Below are 21215 nucleotides of genomic sequence, written 5' to 3' on the forward strand. Positions count from 1 at the left end.
TATGCACATAATGACGGTAGGTGAATTTGACACATCGTTTTGGATTAAATTGAAAGAAAAAGAGAAAACCACGGTTTATAAATTTCGTGAAATTAATTCATATTATTCCATGAAAATTGCAATATGAAAAAATTGAAAATATGTATAATGATTCATCTTTGTTTTATAATTCATATTCGTGTGTTAATCCGTTGATTCTAGTATGTAGCTGATGAATACTTGGTGGTTAACTAACTATCTTTACGTTGATGATTCCGTGATAGCGGAAATAATTTTAGGTATCCAATCCAAGTAAACAGAGAGGCAGAGAGTTTATTCTACCCGCCCAAAAAGTTGTAGCTTCACAGTCTTTGATGGGAAACTTTAAAATGCAACAAATTGCCGGAAAAAATATTACGTTCTTCTGTATTTCGACTCACAATACACAAAACCACAGTTAAGAGGGGTTTGGTGGGCGAGGGTAGAGTTCAGCCAGTACTAAGCCCAACGCCGTGTGAAATTCACACATTATCATTGTTGGGGGGGTGGGGTGGGGTGGGGGGCAACTGGAGTCCCACGAGTGGGAAATTTCCCAAGGTGATGGTGTGACGAGAAGTTTCGGACGCAGCGTTGACCAAACAAATTTATTTCTTTCCCCCCAAAAGTTTCCGTTATGATTTTACAAACGGATTCGAATACCACGCACACCCCATAACGAACCATTACGACGTTTCTACTGAGTTTATGTGCCATCAGAGAGAGAGAGAGAGAGAGAAATACGAGCGGAACTCATGGACGACCAGGGCCGCTGGAATAAAAAACGAACGGATAGCTTTGTTATTCATTCGTCTGTGCCTGACGTTGACGTGCGGCGCTTCTTCGACGTCGCTCAACACCGGAACTGCCATTTCAAAGTATACTTCATTGTGAAAGGGAGAGGTTTATTGCAGCTTTTTGCTATTTTTCGCAAAAAAATTGAAATAACTCCTTTCAATATGAATAAGTGCCACAACGTCAGTCCTGACACACTTTTATTCATATATTTCATAGGTTGGACCTCTCAGAAACAAATGTTGAGCGCGCTAGTGCAAGAGTACTTCGGTACTTACATTTAAGAATTCACTAATCTCCCTCGTAAGATACCTCAGTTTTTTTATGGCATTAATCATCGAACTTGTTTAAAATCAGTGCCAAATGTATTACTAGTTTACGTGAGATATTTTGAATAAAGAATTGGAAAACTAAGACGCTGATAAAACGAAGTAACTTTCGTGATGTTGTTTTGACTTTGACGTTATCTGCAACGAAGGTTACTCTGAAAATAAAGGAGCATGGGTAATAATAGGTACTGGGGAGTTAATCATAATTATTAGTGTTTCGGTTCATTATCAATCGATCTGGCCCATTTCTCGAAAATGTAACACGCAATCGTTTAATTTTTCTTATGTCATATGACCAATATGATATGTACTTAGCGATATTATCCAGTTACTTATGAAGGCAATGTACACTTAAACTATTGCGAGAGACCAATTAATTTCTTTCATTGTCCCATTTCCACCAAATATTTGTCTGTTATTATTGCAAAAGATGGACTGGTGAGTAGAGAGCATTCGGCTTGCTGCTCACCTGAGGGTCCCGGGTTCAAATCCGGGGTGATAGATACTTTGAACCACCTTTTAGATCCATGCGGTGCAATTTTCTAACTACCAACATGTCGTTGGAAACTACATAATTCTCATATGGTAGCGCAGGGAAACGAACCTTTTCCTGTGGTCGAACACTTTAAAATAAGTAAATTGCCATCGCGTAGAAGGCTCTCGTAAGCCAAATTAAGGTAACTTACTGAAGGATTGTATGTTTATAATATTTTAGAAGATTTTTTAAAAACTGCCATATTGTATTCCTGCACACTTAGGTAACTTCATTAGGATTCCCATGCACCATGATATATGTGATTTAGGCACATTTGTCGTACGATGTGAGCTCTGCCCTCGCCCCTCACCACCATCGGCCTAATATTGCAGTTATTTTGGTTCTTGCCACAGGTGCCGTGGGTGTCTAGGAGCAGCAATTCTTGAGTGCTCTCCAAAGGGGGCGCGTGTCGTCTTTCGGTTGTTTTTCGTCCGGCTGTGCGTAGCGCAGTCTCCGGCGACCCCTTCCCCTCGCAGTGGCGCCGTTTGTTGTTGCGTGGGGGACTCCCTATCTCGATCGTGAATTTTTAGCAGGTTTTTCTTAGGCATATCACGCGTAATTACATACACGTTGTCGCTCAACTTTCGTGGTGAAGTAACTTGGAGCCAAAGCGATAAATTCGTTCCTTTCCCGTTGACCCACATACCACAACTGCACGTGGATGTGCAATCGAATTCGTTCATGGCCTCGCTACCTCAATTCTTTATAAGCCCTTATTTTATGGCAACTGTGTCTCTCGACTCTTATCGCCTCGACGATTGAAATAATACATGGACCTGATAAATCATAATTTTTAAATTTTAAATAAAGGTTTGTGTCCACCATGAGAGAGGATGATGTTTGACGAAGTTTAAAAATGGAAGGGAAGATTTGAGAAAAATGCCAAATAAGTGGATTGCTATGCGGAAGGACGCGATGTAAAGGGGAACGTTAGGTTAAGCGGGGAAGGAAAAGGGAAAAATAGAATTTGTTTTTTTGGACGGATTGAGGCCATCTGGGCAATATGAAAAAAACCAACCGTACTAAAGAAAGAATGACGTCAAATGGGAGGAAACCCTTCTCTCAAAGCTACAGTTTTGAATCACCAATCCTCAGAATGCAGTTTTCAAATTTGATGCATAAAACGTACAGATTTGCAATCTTCGCAATGTAGGCAAGTAACATGTGCTTAAACCATTTATCACCGTCAGCAGGAACGGCTTTGTAAACTAACTTGTTGCTTCGAGAAACGAGCTCGAATAGTTTAAGGCCGGTGTGTTAAGTCTCCGCTATGTGTAATAATTGTGAGGGTTTGTCCATAAACCTCCCTTTAAACGAGCGGACTGCATGTTTGTGACGACGGACGAGAGATCATCTTCAGTGAAGTCACGCCTGACTCGCAGGGTCCAAAGCGGATATACGTCCGTCGCCTGTCCACCTGAGGCTTGGCAATCGGGGAGGAGGGTGGCGCCAGAGGGAGGGCGCCACCCTCCTCCCGGGGTCCTCTCTCTCGTGTGTGTCGCCCTTGGCCTGATCTCCTCGCTCCGCCTCAATCAGCTGTCCTCCCACAGCAGCGCGACCGTATGACGCGGCGAAGGTCAGTGGGATCCGGAGTGTCTTTCGGCCCAGAAACCGTCGGGAGGGCGCACACAATGCGAGCGCTTTGCCGACGGAGGTTGCCACCTCCGTTTTCGTTTCGGTGGGTGAGATAGTGAAATCGTATTCTCACCCGCTGATGGCCTAAGATCAAGTTGGCGGAACAATGGCAGTTCGTCTATTGTTCCTCTCTGTAGGCCAAAAAATAGTCGTAAAAATGCTGAGGGGACCTTTTGTTTTGGCGCAGATGCACCTTTTGTTCGAAGAATTTTTTAAAAATGTTTTTTTTTGCAAAACTTTTTTTATGAATTAATGACCGAAGAAGTAGTCTTTATTTCTGTTCTTATGTTTTATTAACTCTACGTGCGTTTTAATTGATTCGTGAGTAACATTGTGCTTTAATGGCACTGACAGTTTCAACATAAACTAACTTTAATCATGGATTTAATTTTTGATTGGCACATTTAATACGAAATTTAATGCAAATTAATATAAAAATAAAACATATAAGAGGGTGGTCTGAAAAGTTTCCGACATCAGAAAATTTCAGAAAACTTCTCTTGTATCTTTGTTAGGTCGGAAACTTTTCAGACCACCCTCGTATTGTATTTAAATGCTCCTGAATTATAGCATTGAATGGAGGAACGGTTGCGAATGATTGTCATATTACAAGATTACCTGCGGAATGTAAACTGGGTTGGGTTATGGGTTTTCTCCTCCATATAACTTTTGCATTGATTCTTTCGAATTATACATTTATATTCCCCTATGCTGGAATATTTTCCTTCAGTAAACAAAAACGACATATTCCACACTTGGCCGTAGTTTTGTTTGCGCTCCCAACTGAGGTTCGACGTCCAAGGCCCTTTGTCCGCCTAGCAATTGGAAATAACAGGGGGAATGGGCAATCCACGAAATCTCAGGATTTCCGCCGCGTCGTTGCATAAGCATTGCCCGCGGGCAGTTTTTCTTTCCTCCCCTCCTTCTCTTCACTCACGGTCCCCGTTTCTGTAAATCCCTTCGACGGGGGTGGAGGCTTGCGAGCCCAGGAAGAAGGGGCGGGGAGTTAAGGAGGGGGCGGGGAGAGTGGCGGAGGGAAGGGAACTCGCGAAAAAGGAACGGGACCTTCGTGAGCCGCAAAAAAAAAATGACGAAGCACTAAAGGAGCGTTGGCGAAAAAAAAAGATGACTGGCGATTGGCGCGTGCCCGCAGATTCTGTCTGAGAGCGAAAGAGAAAACGCTTCTTTTATTTTTATTTACGCGTCCGTCGGGCGGGGGGGGGCGATTGATCGATCATCGACTCGTTAAGGAGGGAGCGCGTCCCGTACGTGTCCTCGCTTCCTCCCCTGTTTGCCCTCTGCCCGCCACCGTTGTCACCCGCCTTGGATTACTCTCAATACGTCCCTACTCCCATTATTCAACGACACGTCCCCATTGCTCTCTATCGACTTCAGCATTCTTAGCGCTCTCAATAAATAATATGTCCGGTCCTTTTCGGATTGCTTTGCATACCCACGCGTTATTAATGAACTCCGTTAGCCTTGACGTGCTCGACGCCTGAGGCCGTGTGTGTAATTTAGGCACGGCTTGCAATTAGGGCAGGGGAGGAGGTTGGGTGGGTGTCGTGGGCAGCCATGAAACGAGCCTACTCTGCCGCCTTCCCTCTGTTTGACTGTGCAATATGACGACATGATAAGCGTTTCGATTTTTCTTATATCGACATGGCCGATCAGACTAGATTTATCGCTTGGAAATGTTGTACGTCGATGGCTATCATCTTGGACCTTATTCCTTGCGTAATCACGATCCGCGAATGAAAGTGACAAGTGAGTTCACACTTTGTGGTATTCCATCTGTCAGTGCCCTCTATGGACTCCACGGAAAATTCATAACCAGTCCGCTTTACCGCTAATTAATACCGTGCCAAATGGATAACCAAACCCTATTAGAACGATGTGTCTTTACTCGGGCGGAATTGAGATCATGAGGTCGCCTTCTTCCATTCAACCTTTCGTCAAAAGCACAACAAATGTAATAGTAAAAAATATAAAGCGATAAAAAAACCATTAACACAGTAATTAGTTTTTGTAGGTGATGGTAGGGTTAACCCAGTACTAAGCCTGGCGGTGCGTTCAAGAAATTCCCACATCAGGGTAATAAGGGGGGCCAGTTCCTTTCCCTCTGCCGGTTACGGTTTCCCAGGAAGTTCTGGTACCCGGAAAATCACGTAGCTTGGGAGCTGCAGGTGCCCAGAGAGGCTTGCCCGGGAGTCGAACCCGAATACTCCGGTTAGTAGTCCGACGCTCTATCCCTGGGCTACCGCGACCCATATAAATCGATATAAAAAAGAAAATGATGGTTAAGATATATATATATATATATATATATATATATATATATATATATATATATACATAATAAAAGAAACGAGCAAAAGATGCAATTTTGTGGGAAAAACCGAGGGAATTCAAACATGAAGACCGTAATACAAACCCACGCAGGAAAACACCCAAAAAGAAGGGAGTGTGAAAAGCCTGCGAAAACCCTGCAATATAGTAAAAATAAATAAATAGAGTACAATTAATACACGTATAACATTGTGATGTACATTACAAAACAATATGGTAATGCATATACATACGATATACATGTACAATGGAGAAGAGGACAATAAATACGTATGAATACACAGACAGATTATAAAATATAATAAGATACCATCTAGAATGGGGCTTGTTCCTCGGAAAAATTGGTATCCGACACTCCAGAAAAATCTCATTTTCTTTGCGCCTAAAGCCTATCGTATCCTCTACTGATAAATGCCAACTTTTGTCTTGTGTGCTGCAAAATTTCAAAAATGTAATGTATTTCACCTTGTAAATATATACTCTGTTACGCGAGCCGTATTGATTTTTCGGCGAAGCAGTAACCAGTCGGCTAAGGAGCCTCGTTGGAAGTACTGAACAAATAGTAAACTGCAGGGACTAAAGCCGTGTGTTGATAGCCATTCCTTGGTGTTAAGCGCTAATCCTAAAGTGTGTTTGAATGTCGTATTGATTTAGACTGGTCTACGGGTCCGTCACGGAAAATTCGCGTAAGCGTTATCGAAACGGAGGCGCATAAACAAAGCCATAAAAACGCCGTTAAAAACAGATTCCCGGTGTGTGAAACTGTGATTTGTGAAACTGAGGTTTACGACTAAAGCTGGACTCTACAGTTCCAAGGGTGAGTGGCTGCAAACTAGAGCGTTTGGATATCACGACGGAAAGTTCTGCGGCGCGAGCAACACAACATACTCCCCAGTGTGACGCCGGGAAACCTCCCCAAACCGCCTACCCCCCTTGAGGAAATTTTACTGCACTTTTTTGAGCTGCTCCTAACCCTTCAACCGTCGAAGGCAGTCATTCAATCTTTCTTAGGAGTGCATCGATTGATCTAAAATTTTCAATATTAAGTGGCTTCTTCGTGAGATCCTTCATGTTTCTTAAATTTACCTCACATTTCTTTTAGCTAAGAATCAAAATTTCCTGGCATATTTCAGAGAACTGGTAATTATTATTGAAATACATGTGCAAATAGAAATTTCCAGGTGGCACCTAAGTCCAGGGAATCATTATTGAATTTAACTCGGAACAATAATTACATGAGCATCTCAAATCCAACCTCTATCACACAAGATAAATAATATAAAGATAAAAGTAAGTAATAAAATTTCAGGAAACAATATTTTTCTATCTTCAAAAGACCCCCATCTCTTCACCAATAGATTCTCAATTAATAATGAATCATAGTCTATAAAACTAAGCCGTGGCATACGAAGGTAATCAAAGAAAATAGGAAGTAAGTACGTACCATCGCACTTGGATCAACAGCACGTGGTAATGCATTAATAAATGCCAACATTTAACCATACGACGATGTAGATATGTTTTCCTATTTTTTTTAACTTCTTTTAATTTAATTACCCCGTGACCTCTAGTTTACCTCTTTTAAGTCCAGTTATGAAACATCTTATGTCATCTTCCCATGGTGTTTCACTGTCGTTGGATTTGACAGAGAAACCCTCCAAGTTCGGGGGATAATAATATTTCCTGTAGCTCCCTCATTTTTGTAACTCAAGAACTTTCATAAACTTGGATTACTTAGAATTTTCATTAATTATAACTTTATACTCATTTTTCCATAAGTATCTACCAACCAGGTGTGAGGTAGTCTTATGATATTGAAATGTTTAAAATTCGATCCGTGTGGAAAAAGATGTCAAAGTAGGCAAAAAGAGCAAACATTTACTACCTTAGTTTGCGAACAAAAAGGAGTTAATAGGAGAATGTGAGTGGTAATTATGTGAAAAATGAAGAACGTCAGAGAGGCGATTGGTTCGTTGGTTTTAGCGGTGGAAGTGACGATTTTTCCCAACTTTTTTACGAGCGAGGGCGATAGATTGCGGGCTTAGCGATGAGGCGGAAGGATGTGGGGCTCCATTTGAATCCCTCAACTGCCAGTCATGAACAAATGAGATGGTAAACGGTTTCAAATCTCCGTCCGACCGTAGGTGTGATCTGCTTGTTTTCCGCGAAACTCACGGGCCCGTTACCCTGTCGTGAAGCATCGTTTCACCAGCGGGATTACCAGTCGCAAGCCCTCCCAAGTAAAAATACTAGAACTGTGCCGATGCAACTCCTCGAAAGGAGAGGAAATACATGCTAAACGCTGCGTGCAAGATGAATCAGGAATACGTTGGATTCGCATTACCAGAGGAGAGGTTGTCTTAACACACAGAATCAAGCCAAGTTATTTTGAAGCAGCACGCACGACTTAGTGACCGGACTTTAATTTGGCTTTAATCAGCGCCTGCCACTGTGATTTATACTGTTATCTTGCGTCCGAAACTGGTGTCAGCTGGATGAAACGCGGATTCCTCCGCCTCCGGATGGACGGACATTCGTTCCCACCTGTTGTCACCCTTGACTCGTTTCCCCGCTGATGATCTCCCCACGATCTCGACCAGGTTGAGTCAGCGTGGGATCAGAATGAGCACCTAATCGGGTCGAAGGTGATATTTTGCGCCTGTGCCGGTGATTGTAGCCTCCACCAGGTGGGGAGCCCTAAGGTCACCCGTTCCGTCACCCGCTCGCGCCTTCATCGTCACATCCCGCGGCTCTCTTTCATTTGGTGCGGCGCCAAGGGCACCCAGTCGTCCCCTTTCCTCCGCCTTGCTTCACAATTGAGCCCCTTTTTCAGAAGATAGTTTAAATTTATGATAGGTTAAATCTAAATGCGTCACTCATTAATGTCCTGGCCATCTCCGCAATTTCGGGATTACCAAATTAGCGCCAATAAAAATATTGGTGCTATAATTCCAATGATTTCACACATTTTATTCAGTTAACTGTTGCTCCACTCATTAATCATATGTGACTGAAACTATGGTTTGCATACATTTTACATATCACAGGATATTTTTATGAATTTTCACCATCCAATAAATACTATGAAAATAGTTGAGTTTTTTGCATCCAAATATGGCTCCTTTATATAGTATTTGAAGAATTATAATACTTATTAACATAATTTGTCTTATATATTGGGGTATGCACCGACAACTATGTACCGGTGTATGAATGACAGATACTAGCTATAGTATTTGCATGGAGCGTATGTACGGCGCGGAAACGTGGTCATTGAAGCAGGAGGATAGACGTTGACTGGAGGCTTTTTAAATGTGGGTGTCGAGAAGAATGGAGAAGGTGAAATGGACAGAGAAGAAAACAAATGAGGAAGTACTTGGTATGGTGGGCGAAGAGAGGGGTTTGTTGGGAGAAATCCTATGGAGGCAGGAAAAGTGGCTGAAGGGGGTGTTGACCAGCAGTGGGATGTTGAAGACTGTGATAGAGGGTAGAATGTTGGGCAAAAGAGGAAAGGGAAGGAACAGGATAGGGATGTTGGACGGGATGAAGGGAGGAAGGAAGTACTCAGAGATGAAGAGGGACCTGGTGTAGAGTAGGATGTTGTGTTTTGCTAGGGGTCACAAATTATTTAATTCGTAATTACGTCCATCCAAAAACCTACCTTAAACGATTGAGATTACCTAATAATAATAGTATTTGCATTAGCTACCAGTGATTAGGTATCAGGTTTCCTTCCATCGGAACCAGTTCTGCACTTACAATTAAATTTAATTTATTGCGCTATTGTCACAAAATAGTCGTACGGTACTATTTAAGTCACTAACAGTATCATTCAGCTCAAGAACTTCCGTCACGGTATTTAGGTACCGGTATGTGGTATTATTCATATTGGACAGCGAATAGTTTTGCTATTGGCATCGGCACAGAAATAACTGTTTAAGATCAATACCTTATAATTGGGTAGCGAAGTACCACTACCCTGAGTTCGTGCCGTAGGTTATGGTAGCGAGGTGTCGGGGCCTAGTTTCCTTAACCTACGTAACAGCCGGCCCCTGTTTATGAGACAGCATGGAACCGTCCGATAGGTATGCCATTGCCGTTTGTTTGGCATATATGTAAACCCTCTTCTTTTAATTATATTTTGAAAGTGCATCGCAAATGGGAAGTAAGCCGGGTGGCATTGCATCGTCTCTCCCCGCCCCACGTGCTCCCCACTCGGTGAATGTCGGGGGCGGCGACGCCGACGCGAAGGACTCGCATCCTCGCGATCCCCACTCGATCACTGGAGCGGTGAGAGGCTGCTGGGGACGACTCTCTCGTGAATCTCCTTCCTCTCTCCCTCTCCCCCGCTGCGGATTGGCATTGACGGATTCAAAGCGGAGTAGAGAACTGCCTCCACTATTCATTCCTACCGCCTCGTTCCTTCGCGATTGTCTTTCGGAACTAAACAGAAGGAAGAGGAAGTCGGATTGGATTTTCTTCAATCGGCGAGGGCACTTGATGGAGGTCGGCACTCTTCCTCGTTGCTCTGATTATTTGCCGCTTCGACTCCGATCCATGATGAGGATATGTTCCTTCAGTCGCGCCTCGGGCTATCCGGTCATGTTTGCGTGACGGCTAACATAACCAAACGGCGTTCTCCGGTGCATTGAGGAACTCTTACTCTCAACAAAAAAAGTGGAGGGAACTTCTTAGATTTCGCGAAGAGATTAGTGATTATATTTCACGAAGGCTATTTCACTTCATTGCGGATTTGCTTTCGAGTCTTATATACAGGTTATGTGAAAGGTTAACAGAACAGGCAAATAATCCGCATTCATTGTGATACCTTGAGCCCCCTTAAGAAAGCACATGTCGGCAAAGTGATCGATGAAATGCAAAATAAAGATGGATATATCCTAGCGAATTCATATAAGATTCAACAAATCCGTGACGACGTCACATCAGCGACTGCTAATGAGCGAAATATCGACAAGGCAGATTGTTTGTAAGAGCATCAGCGATGGGTGCAGTCTGCCAATTGCCCTTGAATCTCTTTGACATGGAACAAATTCATCTCGTTCGATTTGTTGAATTTTATTCACCGTGTTCACAGAAGCGCTCTTTCGTTCATTTTGATCATTCAACCGTAATTGCTTTTCATCATCTGAGGAATACATTTGCAAGTGAAGTGAACGTTTTTTTTTGTCGAAGTACGTCGTTGATAATCTTAAATCCGTATTCTCGGGAAATTCCAATTACTTTCGAAGCGTCAAGTGACTCGCTGCTATCAGATAATCCACACTTATCTCTCAGTTTTCCGCGAAAATTGATTGGATATAATGGTTTGTATTTTTCTATCCTCCTCTGGTCGTTCGCACTCTGATTTATAAATAGAAATAGAAATTATATCAGTGTAATAACGGTTCCTATTTTTTTACTTACCTCGTTTTCATCAATATTTATGCCAAACTACATCGAAGAATATAAAACATAGCGCTCAACTCGTTTCAATATTGGATAACCGCTGATAGAAAATTAACTAGGTTGATGCTCTTAATTTTGTTACTCGTATTTCCCTTATTTTGGGAAATGAACAATATTGTATGAAGTCGTCGCCGTTAAGCTGTGCGGAAGTGTAGAGTAGGTGATGGAGGACGAGGGCACTCACCCCCTCTGACTGAGTTTGTTCTGCTATCCTTGATGGCTTAGTTAATTGTTTTTTTTTAACTTATCACCTGCTGAGATTATCACTATAGCATTTATTTGAGTGTTACTTTTTCATAGTTTCACATAGATAGATACACCAGCCTAGGTAACCATTTGTCAGTTTACTCAGTTTTTAATTTTCATAATGTAATGTCCCATTTTTAGTTGGTGAACCTTTGGTTTTAGTGTTGTAATAATTGAATGGTCATTAAATCAATTTCATGAACAATAAACATTTTACCCAGCAAATGCCAAACGATACAACCTGATCTCTTCTACCTTCATACTTCTAGTGTGGTGATCATTGGTTATTGTTCTAAAAATAGGTAATCTAGAGTATGAAGTAGAGTTTGGAGGGTTCCTAATAGGTTAGCTAATCGGAATCCTTCAGGATATCTGAAAGAGTACCAAGCTTTCGATATTCGTTTTAGTGTACTATTATGAGAGCTGTACTTTCTTCAACCTTTTGCCACCCTTCTTTCCTTCCAAAATGCCAATTCCCTACTCCTTCCAAACATTTAAAATTCTTCAACATCCATTTTTCCATCTACGTTTCCATCCAATTTATTGCCTATTTCAAATTACCTCCACCAAATCAAAATGAGCATCTGCTCGAAAGCTGACCGCTGACAATGGCAATATTGTCGTCTCAAGGCTTGTTCTCATCTTGTTTCGCGTTGATTCTTCCCCATGAGTCCTCACTCCAAATTCCCTCTTCTCTTTCTAGGCGCCTCTGGAGCTGCGTAAGCGGCAGGAGGAGATTCGGCTACTGGAGTCGCGCAAGTCGGCCCGACTCATGGACCACGACACGGACTTCGCCCGCCTCGCGGACATGGTGGGCGGCGATCGCCGGAGGACGTCCTCGCACTCCATCGACGTCCCCGCCGGACCGCCCTCGTCCTCTTCGTCCGCTTCCTCGTCCGCTTCCTCCAACTCGCTGACATCGCACTCGGGGTAAGTGGAAAGGCGAAAATTCTGTGTACGCACGTATGACACATCGATACTCCTCGATGTGAAAATGATATTTAAACTATACTTTGTGCGGTCCCTGTATATACTGAGAGTGATGTTTGACTAGAATAAGCAATAGCCCAGACTGGGACTTGATTGCAAACCATTCGTGGACTATACATTGACTTGAGGGAGAGTATGAGTAGGGGAAGAAGGGTGGAGTGGCAAGGGGAGAGTGGTGCAGTGCAGATAGCTCACCGGCGGTCGTCGGCATCCGGGAATGGTATCGCGCCGTTACCGCGATATCGAGCCGGAGGAATCCTCCGCTTGGTCTCGCTGAGTGTCCCCACATTTGTTTAGAATCCACTGGGTACTTTGTCACGCCTAGCTCTCGGTTCTTGGTTTGGGCTTGATCAGAACGCGTTACTGGTTGAGGTTGACGGCTCAATATCGAGCTTCCGTACCACAGTCCTTTTCGCCTGATAATAAACTCATAATTTCACGTTGTCTATTATATCTTTGAAGAATTCAATTTCTGGGGCGTGGCAGGCTTGTGGGTACTTCCGGCGTAGATTCCAAGAGTACGAGAAGGGTTCCAACTCCGATTGACGCCTGTGGACACCTCCTGCAGCTCCACCCAAGTTGTGTGATTTTTCTGTTACCGGGATTATTTTGCGCAACTACTGACGGCATGGGGAAGCGACAGCGGTCGTCTTTGTCCCTATTAACTTGTGGATTTTGGGTGGCTGCGCAATGTAAACTACGAGAACTCACCAAACACCAGTTTTACTCTGTTTTGTCATTTACTCTATATTACTCTAAATTGTGATGTTCAAGGTGCTTCAGTGATTGCATTTCCCTTTGAAACCTCCTTTCTCGTACGTCAGCCCTTAAAAAGGTGTCGTTAAAGTTAATGACGGGCTTCCGTCTCCGGGCACGCTTGACGTAAGTAATTTTTGAAACGGGTGGGGATTTGTTGCGTTTTATCAAATAAATGCATCTGAATGGCTTCGTTCGTTTGCCCCCCCCTTCCCGCACCCCATCCCACCCCAACCAACCCCGGCCGACTCGGAATTCAAAGCATATCCCATGGCTCTTTGGCCACTCCCAACTCAATGCCAACGGCTATATTAATTCGCTCGGGAGTGTTTGGACAAGTCGGTGGATGAAATTGGTTGTTGTCTTCATCGGTGACTTGGTTAGGGGGGAGGGAGGGTGAAGGGTGATGGAAGAGGGGGGGGGCTTGTTTTGCGAGAGACGGGGGGAGGGGGGGTGAGTGAGTGGGAGATATACCAGATGCACGGCGATGCAAGGACGTGACGGCCTTGAGCCTCTCATTCTCCGCCCCTCCTTTCCTCGTCACTCTCCGTCTTATCCATTTATTTGTTAAGTGCGGGATGGCATGAGAAGATAGGACTGCACATCAAATTAAAGCGAGCTCGCGTACGGCGAGAGAGATAACGTCGGGCCTGCCTCACGCGTTTCGTGCTTTCCTGGGACTTCCGGTTGGCCGCATGTCTCCTTCATAGATTGTAAATTCCATTGTAAACACGCTAGTATAAATTAAATACGCCACCGAACTCTATCCTTGAGGTTTGCATCTAACTATCTCTTTCTCTATTCAGCTCTCTTTATCCATTGCAAAAATGTCATTACGCTAGGATGAAGTATTAAATCGAGCACTGAGGATTAAAGGTAAGCGGAAAATTTGAAAGAGAATCCAAAAAGCATTTTGATCATTCGTCAGAGAAATACAGGGTATTAAGTCAAATGTTAAGTCACAAAAAATGATAATGGCCAAAGGGTAACCAGCAGTTTGGAAAATGCTCACTTATTAAATTCCTTATTTCAAAGCGTCTTCACCAATATCTCACAGAATACCTCCGATAGCTTAACAAATCATACCGGTCAACCGAAGCCCAAAATCGGAATTTCCTATAATGGAATAGAGGGTCAATGCTATCCCATACATGATGCATGCATGTAATACACCCTCCCGAATGGTTTTTTTTATTCCAGGTCGATAGTACTCGGCGAGATTTAGTTTAAGTTTAGACGGGTTGGTGTGAAAGACGGCGGGCGGGTGAGGAAGCTCTATAATTAGCAGTCATGGATCGCCGTCGCTTGCCTTGGCGCGCATTTCAAAACGGACGCTTTAGATCAAAAGTCATCCCCGCCCGGTGCAATTTCCATCCCGAGAGCACTCGAAACTCGGCGTTAATCACGAAGATCCGTCCAGCCTAGTCCTTGTGGCCATACGTACTTATGAAGCGTCAAGGCCTCAAGACAGAGAGGGAAAAGCAGGGAAAAGTTCGCACACCATATTTGGAATCCCGATGTCATTTCAATAACTACTGTCCGCGACAACAAGCTTTCACCCCGCAGTGGGGAATGGAGCAACAATAACCACGATTGAAAACCTGTTGGGGTATGGTCGTTCGGATTTCGAAGTATAAACAGGGGCTTAAGACTTTTGAAATGTAAAAGGAGGGATTTTCGCAGCCTATTTCATTTATCCTATTTTCGGGATTTTATGTGATTTCTTAAAAATACGTTCATTTGGCGCTTAAAGAGGTGCGAAACGTATTTTTAAATTGTCCTAACTAATCTGGAAACTATGTAATGTGATAAACTGATGACACCGAAATCGTCTTGAAATTGTATTAGGTGTTAATATATTTATTTTATTTATTTATTCTAGTATCCTCCAAGCCACCGCTAGGATGTGTGGCAGGGAGTGAATACACACCAGACTAATTTTGACCCGATTATGATCCTACCGCGCTCGGAAAATGTTATTTTGATCCCTTATCGTTCGTGTGAAAAATGACATCTTAAATCTATCTATGCATTTTCGACATCACTGCAAAAGAGACGCCCTTCCCATTAATGCATGAGATTTGATCTATAATTTAACCTTCGCTCCGTGAGTGATTACGAGCCTAGCTCCTCTAATATTTTGGATACGCTACTAAGTTTATCATAACAACGTTTTACAAATCTAGCTCCTCTACGCTTAATCCAATTCTTTTTACAGACGGCGACCTGACACTGCAATTTTTTGTTCGAATTCAATGCTGTTTTATTACTATTTGAACGTCAATTGAATATCAACAAGTCTCAAGGCTATTTCAATACAGTCAGCACTCGATTCACGTCTGTCTCTTTCTTTGTAATTCTTCGTTTTATCCATGCACCCAACTTTGTACCTTTCACTCTTGATTTTCCCCCATAGTCACTCCCGTCTATTGTGTTTCTCCCTCCCTTGTTTACACCAAGCGATTGAAACCCCTTAAAAATTTTCATCATGCATTAAGAAATTGTATTTAAGCTGAAAATGAAGAAATACAAGAGTCACCTGATTTCCGCAAATGCAATCTGTGTAATCGCGTGCAAAAAATAAATCATTTTATGGAAACACAAGTGTTCGCATAGTCACCCTCTCCGTCTCGCTCCGCAGGTTTCCCCTTTTTCTATCCGACGGCTGCGAATTTCCATCTCTCCATTGTTTTTCTACTGCCTCACGTGACAAGCGGTTTCTGCTCGTTATGGGCATCTGGGTTCGAGGACCTTGGTCGGAATTGCACGGACCAGGTGTTGCCTGCGACGTGAGGGGCGTGGGTCCGTTGTATGTATGTGTGTGTGTGTGTGTGGTATTTCGCCCCATGTGAGAATTTCCTCCCTCCCTCCCCCCCAATTCCTCTGCCCCTTTTGGGAGGACGTTTGGAGGTGGTTTTGCTAACCGAGCGATGATTGCGAGCGTTCGCATATGCGCCGGGGTTGCATGCTGAGCCATTAAGGCTGAAAATCAAATTAAGGGGAGAATGGATATCGGGCGGGACTGGGTTAAGTGGCTTGGATAGGCGATAATGTTCAGGGAGCATTTTTATGGTATCCTGTGTGACACGCCATCTATCCATCCCTCGTTTTTTACCCAAGGAGTGTGAAGTTGAGGGAAGGGTGCGTCTTACCACATGAGAGTGTGGAGCTTATAATCAATATATTTCAGAGCGACTGTGCTGTGCTCTCTTTAAGTATTGAAGTACTATGGATGCTTTTCCTTCAAAATCATTTCGATACATCATTCTTAAATTTAAGTCTTCAAAGTCGTACTGAAGATTTATAAAAAATGACGCAATTTTTCATGCATCGGAATAAAGTTGTTAAATATGATTTGTTGAGAAAAAGACTATTTCGAAGCGTAAAATGAAATATTTTCCATCTTTATGTTAACTACGCTGATTAATGTTACTAATTATGAGAAAAATATGCATAATTCGTGAATTTCTTTTTCATTTGTCACTGTGACAACGGTGCTGTAAGAAGCACTAGTTGCTTTGAATGATGATCACACCGTGAGACACAAGGAGTTTGTTAGCAGCTTGTGATGCGAGTGAAGGCCCCGAGAGAAAGTGCAAGGGATAAACACGTGAACGAAATGAGGAGGAGGCATGAAGGTGGAACTGTGGGAGGGTTCAAGGTAATTGTCTCGAAATACTATACTCCTAAGGCAAGCAATGTTAGATGTAATGAGAGGATTTCGATTTACGTATAAAGGGTCTATTTGTATTACTAATATTGACCATTGCCTTTTAATTTTGACGTATCATGCTAGGCTAACATGGTAAGCACATGTTTCTGGTGCCTATATCCGAGTTTTAATTATTTCAAACTTAAAACGAGAAATTATTATTGTGTCATATTATGTTAATTTTAAAATGGATTGATGTGTATTCATCAACCAACTCATTGCTGACTTATTGACTCGAAGAAGAGAAGTGGCGTGTTATTTTGGATATAACTCCTGATTTACGAAGATGCTGACCCATGTCAAAGTAATTAGATAGTGCGCCGTGACATCAAAGAGATGTAACATTAATTTTTGAAGAATATCACTTGAATCAAATTTTGTGTAAAAATACAAGTATGAAGGAGGGTCTTCACGATGATGCGATTCGAGGCGAAAGTCTAGTTTCTAGACTAAGACATGTTCCTTTAATTTTCGGCGACCAATAAGTATTGTTTCAGTATTTGCTAGAGGAGAACGTAGTCTATGATATATGATTAATATGAGTAATGGGGAATTCTTGAAATCGAGACATCCAATTAAATTAACGAATTTAATTGAGGGTGGCATAGATGGGGGGGGAGGAGGAGGAGTGGGAAGGGGAGCGCGAAGGCCGTACGCTCGCCGTCGTTGCACCGCGAGCGCTTATGCGCCGCTGGGAGCGCACCGAGAGCGGCCGCCCGAGAGCACGAGATAAAAGGAGGGAGCCGACGACGGGGGAGGGAGAGAGAAAGAGGAGGAAGAGGAGGAGGAGGGAGGAGACTTTATAGAGTGCGCGCGCGCCATGCCCTACGACAACGGAGGGGATCTTTTCCGAGGAGGAGGAATAGGTATTCGCGCGGGCGCTTTCGCACGCGAGAGCCCCCCCCCCACTGCGCCTCCCCCGCCCCTCCCCCTGAGGGCATCGTCGTCGTGCAATGGGCGAGTCGGAGGGAGAGAGGGACCTTGGGAGAACGACGAATGGTTTTTCGCAGCGACGTGAAGGGAAACTGCAATATTAAGTTCGGTTAAAGGCCTCGCCGTCGTCGGCGGCGTTGATGGACGAGGGGTGGCGGCGTGAATATATCATCGCGAGGGAGGGAGGGATTGAGGAGGGTCGGGGACTCTTTAGTAGTTGTACTTCGAGGCTGCTTCCTCACCGTTTCGGGGTATTAGTGATGGAAATAAAGATAATGGTCGAGGGAAACCTCCTGCCATTAAAAAAAAGAGTCCCCGAGATGGGCGTCCAAGTGTGACATTCCTCCCAGACATCCAAGACTGTCGGTGCTCGTCCTTCACGGCCGAGTGTGCGTGCTTGTGCGTGTGTGTGTGTGTGTGTGTGTGTGTGTGCGCACGCGCGCATGTACGACAGTAATAGTCCACTTACACTTTCTCCGAGATTCGCTCTTACCTTCGGCCTGACCGTCCGGGAACTGGCTTTGTCACCGCACGGCGTACTCAACGAAAGCCGCCGATTTCGAATACCTCTCACTCCGAGTGTCACTGCTGTGCATTTTCCGTGTTTCAATGTCATATATCCTCTATCCGCGGTGCCAATTCATTATGGAAATTCTGTTAAAACTGCGATGAGGTGATTCCTTGGCGAGTCGAGGTGTCCCCACAAGTAGAGATGACTCACACTGTATAACGCAGTTTTTCTCCCGGCTAATAAACGCGTACTAAAGTTGAGGTGTGAGTAAACATTCTAGACTACATAAAATTTTCAAGGATGGCATTCATGTCACCAATTGTGATTCACGGATCGCGAAAACAAATAAACTTTATACGAGTTATAATAAATAAACTTTAACGCGTACACGCATGATATTTTTAGTCGGCTTTTATTACACTCCAATCAAAACGTTCCCCAATGACTTGAGAAATCAATACTGACGTCTCGAATGGCAGCTATGGCTCGACATCTTGTCATTATCTTTTCGGCAATAAAATTCGAGTCCGGGAGCTTGTTGTTTCATTCCGTCTAGGACTTGTGTTTAGGGGGCTTGCTTTGTGGACGAATGTATTCCCGTCGAGGGTCATCCGCCGGCTTACGCCAACCTCACGTATTCCTTCTCGCGGAAATTTCCTCGTAAAGTTTTAAGTGCGGGAGCAATAGCTGGCCCCAGTAATGGACAGTATATCTTAATCGATTTTTTCCCTCTCGGTGCTAACCCCTGGTGGTTGGGAGAGGGGGTCGGTTAGACGGGCTTTCGGTTTGCGCAAACATTCCAGTCGCATGCACTGCGGACGTGAAGACCGTAGGGCGAGTTCGGAGGGAGAGGAGGAGATAAACTTCCGTTTACAGGGAGACTGCAGTGCTTCGCCATTAGACGGCGCGACAATATTTTTTTCTTGGGATGGGAAGAGAGCCTTTTCCCTTCACCTAGGCGGTCATTATCGGTTCTTCCTTGTCCTACGTCTCGTGAGGAAGAATGAGGCCGCTTCAAAGTCAAAGGCATGAGGAATTATCTCTCGGAAAGTTGTGTCGGTTCATCTCTACATCACTCCCCGTTATGCCGTGAGTATCTCGCGAAAGTTTCTTCCTTTCGCTCCCAGAAACGTTTAGGAAAGATGAGAAATTAATGTTCTTCCATAGGGTTCATCTTGCAATAAATCATTTTGTTCGAGAGAAGAGGAAATTTTTAACGTTTTCCTCTTTTAGTAACCTACAATTTTTCACCAATCCACCTGGCATGTCTAAGCTGTGGGCATATTTAAAATTCAAGAATCTCCAAACGTTTTTTTCCCTCTCCCAGAGCTGATGGGTTCCCATGAATCATTTCTCCAGCCATAGACACCGTGAGCAGACAAATGAATGTCATAGAAACTTTTATGAGCCATTAAAATAAGCTCGAAAGGCTTTCAACGGCGATGTTTTATTTTATTCCTCGTTATGCGGATTATCACGACGAAGGAGTTGATTTTGTTCTATTGCTTCTTGTGGTTAAGTAGTCAGTCATCCGTGGGCATAAATCATGCTGGAGAATCGATGAGGGAATCAAAAGCTAAGAGATCCAGTTTTTTTTTCGTCGATGCTCCGCTTTCATCTCATTAATAGCTTTTTATTTCAGAGTATTGTCCTGCATAATGCTCGGCGGTCTTATGGCTTCCAGATTTTCTTCAGAATCAGATCGGGTGCGAGTCGATTTTCAATATGATAATCACTTTTGTGCATCAACTCAGAAAATGAAAGCCAAAACCTTTTCTTTGTTGTCCGCAGGTGTAAAATGAAAATGCACAGTAGCTCGTTCTGGCAATCCTACAAATTGGCACTGTTTTTTATTGATGCCCGAAGTTTTATTATTCCAGCGTTGACTCTCCCGGGAAAGGTATTCTAATCTCATGTTTTTTTTGCGACGCGTGTTGCTAAAAGTTCATCGTCTTCCACGTTCGCTCTGAATACTCCCAGTAACTATATTTTTTCCACTCAGCGTCGGCCCTGCCTGACCGATGCGGGCTTTAGTCATTGCATTCGAATTAATTCACGACCAAACGTTTGGAGTAGGCAAATAGGAATGCATGTGCCCCGTCCTTGTATGTGTTTACCTTTTTGCACGCGGATAAACCTTGAAGCGAATAAAAGTATTTTCGTGTTTGCATTGCAATCCCCAACCCGTGCACGTTTGTCCTTGGAAGCTGTGCCTCTTTCCCCCCCCCACTCCTCCTCCTCCTTTCGAGGTAAGTATGCACTTTGCCATTCCTTCCGAAATTCTTCAACCGCCCTTTTTTTGCATACGGATGATGATGATGATGATGACGGGCTCCTCTTTGGAGGTTGCCAAGCATTTCGCTTCCCCTGAATTCGTCCCGAGATCTCCTCGAGCTATGTCCCAGTCTCCAGTGATTTCTCTCCGGAGGCATACATGTCTGTGTCAAGCTTCTTTCTTGTTAAATCGATGGCTTGGAATTGTTCTTTTCCATCTCTTACGCTTAATGAATTCGTAAATACTTTTTTTCATCAATTAATTCAACTTAAAAACTGTGAAAAATATTGACCGCATCAAATATAATGCAGATTATAATGAGAAACGACAAATAATATTCTTCCTAATCATCCCTGGGACATCCCTGTATGTCTCTACTAATCGTGAAGTGGTAACTCTGTGGTAATTCTGAAATGGTAATTCTGAAGTGGTAATTCTGTAACATCATTGAAATTTATGATTTAAATTGATTATAAATTGAAGTCAAGCGGAACGAAATGGCGTTTTAATTTGATTGAAAGAGCTAGGTACTCAAATTATGCTTCATAGTGTTAGTGCACATTGCTGTAATTACCATTTTAGATTTGGATCATATGGTCAAAAATACACAGGGACATCGAAACATCGTCTTTCACTGAAAGTGATGAAGTTGGAGTGGGGATTTCGTG

At 43.4% G+C, this 21215-nt stretch overlaps 1 protein-coding gene across 1 annotated transcript in view; it reads left to right on the forward strand.

Moving 5' to 3' along the window:
- LOC139686947 (uncharacterized) overlaps positions 1 to 21215 on the forward strand; it is a gene marked incomplete at its 3' end in the record, with an annotated part of 231273 nt that overhangs the window by 172126 nt on the left and 37932 nt on the right. The window contains exon 2 of the mRNA XM_071583984.1: positions 12074 to 12300. Coding sequence (XP_071440085.1) covers positions 12074 to 12300 — 227 coding nt within the window. The remainder of the gene's footprint in view (positions 1 to 12073; positions 12301 to 21215) is intronic.

The sequence above is a fragment of the Hetaerina americana genome, unplaced genomic scaffold, assembly GCF_022747635.1.
Source record: "Hetaerina americana unplaced genomic scaffold, ioHetAmer1.1.p SCAF_152, whole genome shotgun sequence".
Classification (NCBI taxonomy): domain Eukaryota; kingdom Metazoa; phylum Arthropoda; class Insecta; order Odonata; family Calopterygidae; genus Hetaerina; species Hetaerina americana.